Source organism: Cebus imitator, unplaced genomic scaffold, assembly GCF_001604975.1.
Source record: "Cebus imitator isolate Cc_AM_T3 unplaced genomic scaffold, Cebus_imitator-1.0 Scaffold863, whole genome shotgun sequence".
NCBI classification, from domain to species: domain Eukaryota; kingdom Metazoa; phylum Chordata; class Mammalia; order Primates; family Cebidae; genus Cebus; species Cebus imitator.
The window spans coordinates 155,813-166,810 of NW_016108178.1; the positions used below are offsets into that span (position 1 = coordinate 155,813).

Below are 10,998 nucleotides of genomic sequence, written 5' to 3' on the forward strand. Positions count from 1 at the left end.
AAAAAAAAAAAAAAAAAAAAAAAAAAAAAAAAAAAAAAAAAAAGATGCATCTTGGAGGACCTTCTGTCAGCTTTCTCATCTTTTTTTTAAGAAAAAGTTTACGTTCAAGTTTCACTCAAGGTAACTTGGCAGAGTTCCAATATTCATGTTCTCTAAACATAGTAACAAAATCATCCCGAAGTGAATGGTAAACACAGTGTGCACCTCTGCCCAACCCGGATCCAGGCCACTTCTGCTGCGCCTTTAGCTCTCTGGGTCTGGGCTTCCCATTTTGGCCAGAAGGAGCCACTTTTCAGTTCCTCGGGCTGGGCAAGTGGCTGGAAGGTGATCCCCAGTGGACAGGTGGGGCAGGACGAGGTCCTGTGGGGTTTGCCACCTCCTTCCTGAAAGGAGGGTGTCAGGGGAGAGCAGTGAGAGGCTAAACGATGTCCCCTCCCTAAAGGCTCATCCTTTCAGACCTCTGCTCCAATCCTCTCCCAGGGTCCTCTGCAGCCTTGGCCAAACTACTTAAATTCTCGGAGCCTTCGCGTCTCCTCCGGAGAGTGGGCTTCTTCATCTGTGTCTCCCAGGGCTGTGGGGCTCCTTAGATGAAGCAGCAATAGCACCGCCCGTCAGCCCTAAATGCCGGCAGCTCAGGATGCAGAGAAATCCTCAGAGCACCCTGCAGCTCAGGACGCAGAGAAATCCTGAGTGATGATGCCACATTCATGAAAGGCACCTAGACCACATTTGAAAGTTGCGTTTATGGCCCGATGTTGCCTGCTGCTTTGGTAATAATCTAGAAGAGGGTTTTCAAATTCTCTTTCCCGTCTAGGAGTGGCCACCATCCTTTATGAGAGTCGTTTGGGCTGCCTGGAAAACAACGTCCCACAGCTGACTGTGGAATACATCGAGGCTCTGGAGCTCATGTTTAGCATGTTCAAAACCTCCATGTATGCAGGCGCCATCCCCAGATGGCTTCGTCCCTTCATCCCAAAGCCCTGGCGGGAATTCTGCAGATCCTGGGATGGACTCTTCAAATTCAGTAAGAGAAGAATTGAGACCAACATTTGCAGAAGCAGGCTGACCTGCCATGTCATGTTTCTAACTCTCATCCACAGCAGAGGAGGCTTACATGTAGTCACGTGTTGGTTTTTGGACCTATAACTTTGGATTTTTTTTTTTTTTTTTTGAGATGGAGTCTCACTCTGTCACCCAGGCTGGAGTGCAGTGGTGTGATCTCAACTTACTGCAACCTCTGCCTCCTAGGTTCAAGCGATTATCATGCCTCAGCCTCCCGAGTAGCTGGGATTACAGGTACCCACCATCACCCCCGGCTAATTTTTTTGTATTTTTAGTAGAGTCGGGGTTTCACCATGTTGGCCAGGCTGGTCTCGAACTCCTGATCTCAGGTAATCGCCCACCTTGACCTCCCCAAATTCTGGGATTACAAGTGTGAGCCACTGCACCCGGCCATGGATTTGTTTTTTAAAGAAGCAAAAAGCATGTGGGTTGTGACTACAAGAAACATGATCAGTTTTTCATTTTAAAACAAGTTTTATTTTAACAAGCATGCTAGCAGGGACACACACAAGTAAATTTCCATGTGAGATGATGTCTTTAGTCCAAATAAATGGGTCAGTGTTTAAAATGTAGAGTTTCAGGCCCATGCACATTCATTTGAACATTACAATTTCTGTTCAAATCCAAGGTGAGATTACAGAGAGATTCATTTTCTTACATGACTAAAAATTTTACTATGAAAGCATTTCCAAAAAGAAAGAAGTGATTTTCAGAATGCTTAGAACAATGCTCTAGAGCAATGCTAACACTGAAAAAGTGTTTCATGGTGTCTTTTCAAGATCAACATTTAGGCCAGGTACGGTGGCTCACACTTGTAATCCCAGCACTTTGGGAAGCTGAGGTGGGCAGATCACCTGACGTCAGGAGTTCAAGACCAGCTTGAACAACATGGCAAAACCGCGTCTCTACTAAAAATACAAAAAGTAGCTTGGCATGGTGGTGCATGACTGTAATCCCAGCTACTCGGAAGGCTGAGGCAGGAGAATCGCTTGAACCCGGGAGGAAGAGGTTGCAGTGAGCCGAGATGGTGCCATTGCATTCCAGCCTGGGCCACAGAAAAAGAAAATCAACATTTATTTGAGTACATGAGTCCTGAAGTCGGTACAAAATGGTAACAAACAGATAAGAATGCCTGGCCTTTTCCCCTCCACTCATTTTTTCTTCTGGAAGTGTGCTAGAAAAAAAAAGCATTTGCATTTTTGTTACTCATATTATATAAATAATTTCTTTGGCTATCGGATTAGTAAAACAAACATCTGCAAATATCTTACAGCTTGTTTTTAAAAAGGAAGATATGTTTAGCTTGTCTTTTAACTTTTCATTCATTTACATAAGCAAGTGCATGAGTGAAGCTCCCAGGCTGACCTTAGATAAATTAGGTTTCCTTGCTACTGGTTTAGTTAAGTTCCTGGGAGGACAGAGACTGAAAAGATGATTCTCAACCCAAACTCCTTTCAAACAGGCCAAATTCATGTTGACAGCAAGTTGAGGGACATACAGTACCAAATGGACCGAGGCCGGAGGGTGAGCGGGGGACTTCTCACATACCTCTTCCTTAGCCAGGCGCTGACGCTACAGGAGATATACGCCAATGTGACCGAGATGCTGCTGGCCGGCGTCGACACGGTGAGTCTGGGGGTCCTGGGTCTCAATGAGCAACGCACGATAACCCCTTCTTCATCATCTCATCGATGTTTTCTACCTTTTTTGTGTGTGTGTGACAGAGTTTTGCTCTATCGCCTAGGCTGGAGTGCAATGGCACAATCTCGGCTCACTGCAACCTCCACCACTCAGGTTCAAGAGATTCTCCTGCCCCAGCCTCCAGAGTGGCTGGGATTACAGGCACCTGCCACTACACCCAGCTAATTTTTTGTATTTTTAGTAGAGACAGGGTTTCACCATGTTGGCCAGGCTGATCTTGAACTCCTGGCCTCAGGTGATTCACCCGCCTTGGCCTCCCAAAGTGCTGGGATTACAGGCGTGAGCCACTGTGCCCAGCCGTTGTCTACTTTTAAGGCAGATATGTTTAGCGCACTGTTCATGTTTGTACTGGGCCTACTGCACGGCTGAGAGGCTCTAGGAGGAGAAAACTCTGAATATGCAGTCATGTGTCACTTAATGACGCAGATTTGTTTTGAGAAATGCATTGTTGGGTGGCCCTGTCATTGCGCAAACATCTAAGAGTGTATTTGCACATGCCTAGATGGTAGCCTACCATACAGCTAAGCTGCGTGGTGCAGCCTACTGCTTGTAGGCCACTTCAGACCCCTGAAACACAGTGCTAAGGATGTGTGTATCCAAACATACTCAGACATTGACGAGCTACGGTACAAGTGTGGTATTACAATCTTATGGGACCACCATTGTCTATTTGGTCCGTCATTGACCAAAACATCATTATACGATGCATGATTGTATATTAAAGGTCAGGTGCATAATGATTTCTGTGAAAAGCATAACCACAATTCCATTATCACACACACAAAGTCATAATAAATGTTTAAAGTTAAAAACCTTATTATTTCTCATTTAAAATATTCCGGGCCATGGAATTCATTTTATAAAGCCAAGAAGTCATTTCATTCAACCCCTAATTTGTTCTATAATTTTTTTTAATTCCATTGACAGAAATTTATTTTTTGATTAAGACTACAATCTGAATTGCCTATTTATAGTGCAAGTCCATCCAGGATTTATGCTAATTAAGGTTTTTTTCCCTATCAAGAAAAAGACTCCTATGAAAAGAAAATAATAGCTCAAGGAAAAAAATGTAAAGTTCTCCACAATAATTATATTTCATTTAAATTTGGAAATAAAAAAAGGCTCTGAAGCAACAATTGAACTGCCTGCTAAAGAGAGTGTAAAGAAAGTAAACTTAAGCAGTTTGGTTGAGTATGTGTGTGTGTGTGTGTGTGCGCGCGCGCGTGCGTGTGTGCGTGCGAGCATGCGTGCGTGCATCAACAAATTCCCTGTGAATGGAGCCCAGTAGTGTGGCAGATCAATGATATACCATGACCAGGGAGTGTTCATGTCAGAATGAGACAGAGCACTGCCCATTAACCTGGGGGTAACCCACAGGCTATCCCATGAGAAAGGAAGAGGCAGACCAGGGTGTATACCGTGTCCTGTGAATAAGACGCAGAGACACCGTCCTCCCTCAGGCTATGTGCATGTGCACATGTGTCCATGACTGTGTGAACACAGAGCAGGGCGTGGAGGGAACACACTCAGTTGTTAACCTGGGTTTCTTGGCTGGCTGGGGTGGCATGGTCCAGGGGGATAGGGAGACAAGTTCCTTTCAAAAACACATGAGTAATATGATACAATTAATAGGATAAGTGTGAAAATGATCTCCATGTAGGTACAGGTGCAGAGCGGTTGCAAAATTTGCTAAAAGGAAGTGGCGAAACAGGGAAGAGCTAGGCTGATGCTTTCAGTAGGTGGAAGATAATAAAATTTCTGGCCAGAAACTGAGGAAGCTGTGGGCTGGGATGCTTCTGGTGATGTGGTGGAAAGTGAGAATTTAGATTGTGTGATGCTTTGCTGTTTCCAAAGCATTCTATGCACACCCTGCCTGCCCCCCATTTCCCCCTGAGGTAGGAGTCATTGACTTCGTTAACAGGTGGGAAAACCAAACAACCAGGCTCATCATCGCAAAGCTTTTCCTTTGCTCGGGTGCTTCCCGACCTTGAATAAGCCACATCCCGCACAGACCTCCATCTTAAAAAGACAAAAAAATCTCAGGGCTTTATTTTTATTGTAATGTCACTTAAGCATGTAAAAGCAAAAACCAAAACAAAACACAGAGCATAAACTCCTTACTCTTTTGGATCTTGTGCAACAGTAAAACAAAAATATTTGAATTAAATGCAAAACAAATGGTACAATCAATTAAGATTCTAATTAACTATGCGTATGTGATGGCGTGGATTTGCTCAAATTAAGACACCACTTGAAAGGTGAAGGAATGAATGAATGGCCTGGTCGCTGAGCTTGTGCCTCCTGCCACCTGGTGGAAACTAAGAACATCACAATGAAGTGGCATTCAGGAGGAAGCTGTTCCCTTTAGCATCCTGCAATGAAAGCCAGGGGACAAATTCTTACAACTTCATACTGATTTTTAAAAATTGATGTTATTGTAGCATAATTTGTGCACAGTCAGCTGCATCTATTTAGCTGAATAATGCCATACAGATTGTCGACAGATGCAATCATTTATGAAACCACTGCTACGTTGTTCTAAACATTGAGGAGAATGGAATCACACAGTATGCTATCTTTTACATCTGGCTTCCTGCATGCAGAAGAATGACTCGGATTCATCCATGTGGAGGCATACAACAGCAATTGATTCTTTTTTATTACTGAGTAGTATTCCATTGTATGGATATACCACATCTTTCCATAAAAATCTGATCTTAATAGAAATTTTCTATTCCCTTGATAGGAAGCATCTAAGTAATCTTTTATTATTTATAAGAGCTTACACATTCTATTATGTATACAGGAGGCCTGACCTCTAAAACAGGTAGTATCTTTTACAAGAAAATGATATCAATATTGCCTTTTTAAATCAGTTTTTTTTGTGAAAGAAAAAGGCCTTTATACTGTGGCATTTCCTTGTTTACAAGAGAGTGAAGTACAGTCCCATAGATGATAGTATTGATTTTAGTGAAAATCTTGGGATCTATGAGAATAAAATAATTCTTTTCAATAAGTAGAAAGGTTTGAGAAAAGGCATAAAAAATGACAGTGCATTGCACCGATGAGCTATTGACTTACTCTGTGTGGACTTTCTTGGATGAAGGCAGGGCATGATGGCTAACTAGTGATCTTCTGTGTACTCCAATCTCTAGATCAGAGCAGTCAGAGTGGGCCAGGCCCAATGTCCTGGGCCTGGGGATGCCAGGAGGCCCTTTCTGGCACATGCTGAGTAAGCTGAGTAAGCCCTGCAAAAAAGGTCACACAAAGTCCCAGCAGATCCTCCAGGCTCTGTGGCATCCCTGACATACTGCTCTTCAGTGATTAAAAAATATTCCGGGATCATTTTTCCTGTGGCTCTTCATGACAGGACCACGTGAATCACAGAGTTGACATCACTTTCCAAATATGTTCGTTATTATTATTTTCTGCCATGAATTAAGGAAAGAGTCTTTCGTTTCAGTAAGACCTTAAGTGCTGTATGGAACTGGATGAGTTTGACTTTGCAGCTGTGTATTCCCAGGGGACAACATACCTGCCACTGCGTCTGTTGTCAGTCCCTGGTGTTACTCATTGCCTGCCTCTGTCTGCTGCTTTCTCTCATTAGACGTCCTTCACCTTATCCTGGACAGTGTATCTCCTGGCAAGGCACCCAGAAGTGCAGCAGACAGTGTACCAGGAGATCGTCAGGAATTTGGGGGAAAGGCATGTTCCAACTGCAGCTGATGTCCCCAAGGTTCCGCTGGTCAGAGCTCTCCTTAAGGAAACCCTGAGGTAAAAGGCTGGCCAGATGCCATCGACAAACCGTGTCCCTTAGGTCTCTGGTTTCTATCATAACAAGTCCTCCAACTGCCCTTCACGGCTGACCTGTTTAGGACGTGGATGTTCCTGACTGTTACTTTTTCTCTGCTTTTGTCGGAAAAGCAGAAAGACCATTCTGTTTTATGAGGTATTATAATCCTTGTTCTCTGTAAAGATCTTTGGGCTGGGCGTGGTGGTTCACGCTTGTAATCTCAGCATTTTGGGATGCTGAGGCCGATCACCTGAAGTCAGGAGTTCAAGACCAGCCTGGCCAACAAGGTGGAACCCTGTCTGTACTAAAAATACAAAAATTAGCTCAGTGTGGTGCTGGGAACCTGTAGTCCCAGCTACTTGGGAGGCTGAGGCAGGAGCATCACTTGAACTTAGGTGGCGGAGGCTGCAGTGAGCCGATATCGCACCAGTGCACCCCAGCCTGGGCAACAGAGTGAGACTCCATCTCAAAAAAAAAAAAAAAGAATCTTTGGAGCAATCATTGAATATTGTCCCTGCTTTAGCCAATAGGCTCATCAGGGGTTTCCCAACATGTTCCTGGGTCAATGCCCTTTGATTTTGTTCCTCTCACGAAACAAGATTGATTTGTCAGGAAAATACTTTGGGTTGTTGGGTTGATTTTCAGACCTCGGTACAAACCTCATGGTACTTGTGTGAATGTCCTCATCTGGGTTGAGACCCACCCAGTGAGGCTTATTTATCCCAGATGGGCTTTCCTGACAAACAGAAAAGCCAGAGGGATGTGGGTTGTCCTGGGTTGAGGGGGTGCTTTGGATGGGAGATGGGATTAGGGGACAGATGACACCCCTTCCCCAAAACAGCATCCTCTGTGAAGAAATGCTGTGACGAAGAACAAAGGCTGTTTTCTGCAGTATGTACTAAAGAATTCTTTCAAAGCCAATTTGGTAATGACCCTCAACCTATATAGCATGCCATTTAATCTCAAAAAAAAAAAAAAAAGGAGCTGGCTGTAATGTTTATTGGTATTTGTCAATTAAAGTTTTATTCAGGATTTTCTGAGATAATCTGATGGCTGAAGTATCTTTTCTCCAAATGCATTTCATGGGACCTTAAATCCTATGAACTATTCCTTGATAAAGTGGTCCTGTGGTCACAGAAAATATTAGAAACTTGGAATTTTCCCTGCTAGGAACACAATGTCATATTAAAGGCTTGGCTTTGTATTTTGCACATATTTTGCTTTGGGAATCTTTTCCACATTCCTCAGAATACTCACTGGCAAAGCAAGCCAGCAAAGAAGCCTCGAAGGTCCTTGCAAAATGTTTCAGTTGAAACTGTACCATGTGTTACTTTTTAAGAATTTTTATTGGAAACGGCAATATATCCAGGGTTCTGAGTGTTCAGTAAAATATTGTGAAAGTCACCATATCATTCCTGTCCCCACTGGCTCCTTTCCAGGCTGTTTCCAGTGCTGCCGGGGAACGGCCGGGTCACCCAGGAAGACCTGGTTATTGGCGGATATCTGATTCCCAAAGGCGTGAGTTTGGGGCCATAGGGGTGGGACCAGGCTTTGCGGGTCGGGGTTGAATTGGCACCTGCTCTACCTTCAGAAAGTCTTTGTCCCTCAGCAGAGGTCAATAGGTTTCCTTTTCTTTTGCATGTATTTTAAGAAGAAAAGGGGGGGCTGGGAGAAAGGAGGGGAACTGTGTGATCTCACTGCTCTGGAAACTGCTCGCTAGCAAGGCAGCCCGTGCTCCCTGGCCTCCTCCGCAGTCCGTGTGGAAGAGGCTGGTCACTGCTGGGAGTCTCTGAAGGGCTTGAATGGCCTTCTCAGTGGCTGCAGTGACATGTGGGGTGCAGTGTGGAGCGGGAAGGGAGGCAGCTGCTGCCATCCTGGGTGTGTGTGGACCCAGGTGGCCCCCAGGCGGGAGGGAGCACCCTGGGGGACTGTCTGGCTGCGGCTCTGGGCCCTGCCCTGCTATCAAGTGATTCCTCTCCTTAACCCTTTCTGTCATCCCCGATTTCCTCAGACCCAGCTGGCCCTTTGCCACTATGCCACATCGTACCAGGATGAGAACTTCCCTCGGGCCAAGGAGTTCCGTCCCGAGCGCTGGCTGCGGAAAGGAGACTTGGACAGGGTTGACAATTTTGGGTCCATCCCTTTCGGTCACGGGGTTCGCAGCTGCATCGGGCGGAGAATTGCAGAACTGGAGATTCACCTCGTTGTGATCCAGGTAGGGTGTGGAGGCCAAATATTGGCCTTTGGGCTTGACCTCTTTCTACTGGGCTCACCTGGATAAAGACTTCCAGGTTAAAAAGAAAACACGATTTTGGAAACTTAAGAGCAAGAGCTGTCAGGCATGGTGGCTCACAACTGTGGTCCCAGCTACTCAGGAGGCTGAGGCGGGAGGCTCACTTGAACCCAGGAGTTTTAGGCTGCAGTGTGCTGTGATCTCACTCCAGCACTCCAGCCTGGGCGACAGAGTTAGACCCTGTCCAGAAGCAAGAGCTCTGCATGAAATCCCTTGAAAATGCCTCCCTATCTCCCATGCCCACCCCGCCCCCCAACCATGGTAGCCACCTTCAACCCCATGGCCACCTGCCTTGCTTCACTCCTCCTTGGGATCGTGTGGATAGAGGACAGGCCACAGCCTGAAGATTTGGAAGGGGTGTGTGTCACTGGGGTTGCCAGGGTCTCAGAGCCCAGGTCTCCTGCCATCACACGGTGAGTTAGGAGAGAGGGGAGTGGGGGTCAAATGAGTAGTCTTCAAATGCTAGGTGGCATAAAGCCAGCAGGGGGCACCTTACAAGGCAGACTCCTAGCCCTGCGTGCAGTCACCAGTTTGCTGGGTCAGGGTGGGGTGTCCACTGCTGCTGCTGATGCCAATGGTTGGGTGCATGGGCTACACTCTGAGAAACCCTGGAGGTCTAAGCGAGGCCCTGTGGGGTTTGGGGACCTCACCCCCACCTCTGGTGGCCATGTTTGCAGTTAGGAGCTGGCGTCTCAGGCACCCTCAACAGCAGGTCTCCCAGGTAAGACATAGCGACCCTCTTGCTGGTCTCCTTTGTTTAACTGAGCCAACAATTTACATGAGCGGTGGTTCTCAAGCTCCTTAGGATGTAAAACATCCGCAAGCCCCAGGTGTTGTTAGAGAACACCTTCACGTTAAAGTACATAACTCTGGGTTTGCCCCGTGTCTGGCTTCCAGCTGCAGCAGGAACTAAATAATACCTGAAGAAAATTTTATAAAAGAAAAACTGATGACGGAGAAAATTCCGCCCGTTAGTCTCTCCTGCAAGTCGGAGAAGACAGTCTTAGCGACGGGAAACCCTGGCCGGACGTTTGGGAGCGCCATCGTTGCCTGAGCATTGGGAGGATGTGGGGGGTGCCTGGTGACCTCATCTCCCCATTTTACTGATGAGGAAACTGAGGCTCAGAAAGCAGCAGCCACTTGCCAAGTCCCACAGTGGCAGGTGCAGGGTGGGAACCAGGTGTCTTGACTCTTTCCCCACAAGTCAGGCAGGTGCCTCCTACAGGCTCATGGGGAGCCCAGAGCTGGGCAGAAGGGAGAATGAGGGACCAGGGAAGCCTGGGCTGCTGGGCGGAGCAGGAGAGGGATTCTGGATGGTCAGGCTTGGGGTGGACACTGGAGCTGGAAAAGGCGAGGGTCTACTGCCCAGGGAGGAGGCACAGAATGACGTGTGGGGAGAACCCCCACTGGCTCGGGGCTGGCTCTGGAGCCACAGGTGGCCCATGAGGCTCTGCTGGCTTGGGGCTGGTGGGATCAAGTGACCATCCCACCTGCCTGGGGATGTGACCGGTGCCCCTGTGCCCAGGAGCATGTGAGCGGCAGCTCAGTGTGTGTGGGGAGCTCAGGGTAAGCAGGCTTCACCCCCGATCTGCTACTTGCTGGCTCTGGGACCTTGGTAGGTTTCTCAGCCACCCGAGCCTGTCGCCTCATTCACAGAAGGGGCCAAATCCCTGCCTGACAGGTGTGTGAGGAGTAAAAACAGTCCATGTGCAGAGTCTGTGCCCAAGAAGTGGAAGCTGTTCTCATCCTCTGCACTAAGTCAGCCATGGGGAGTGTTTCCCAGAAGGTCTCAGCTCCCTAAAATGCTGCTGTGCGTCTCGCAGCCACTGCACCCTCCCAAAGGGCATCTGTGAGTTGGGAGGGAGGCTTGTTGCCCCCGGACTCCAACTGCCTGGAGAACCAGGAGAGACACCCTAGCCAGAGGCCAGCGATGAAATGGGATTTGAAGCTCATCGTGTTATCTTGTTTGCTGCTGTTAACATACAGATATACCTACTAAAAAGTTTTTGCTTAAAAAGTCCTCATTTCGCCGGGTGCAGTGGCTCACTCCTGTAATCTCAGCATTTTGGGAGGCCGAGGCAGGCAGATCACCTGAGGTCGGCAGTTCGAGACCACCCTGACCAACATGGAGAAACGCCATCTCTCTTTT

At 47.1% G+C, this 10,998-nt stretch overlaps 1 protein-coding gene across 1 annotated transcript in view; it reads left to right on the top strand.

The window, feature by feature from the left end:
• Positions 1-10,998, top strand: part of CYP27C1 (cytochrome P450 family 27 subfamily C member 1) — a 17,869-nt gene that overhangs the window by 3,123 nt on the left and 3,748 nt on the right. Inside the window, exons 3-7 of the mRNA XM_037735624.1 lie at positions 815-1,024; positions 2,525-2,688; positions 6,371-6,537; positions 7,996-8,074; positions 8,568-8,771. Coding sequence (XP_037591552.1) covers positions 815-1,024; positions 2,525-2,688; positions 6,371-6,537; positions 7,996-8,074; positions 8,568-8,771 — 824 coding nt within the window. The remainder of the gene's footprint in view (positions 1-814; positions 1,025-2,524; positions 2,689-6,370; positions 6,538-7,995; positions 8,075-8,567; positions 8,772-10,998) is intronic.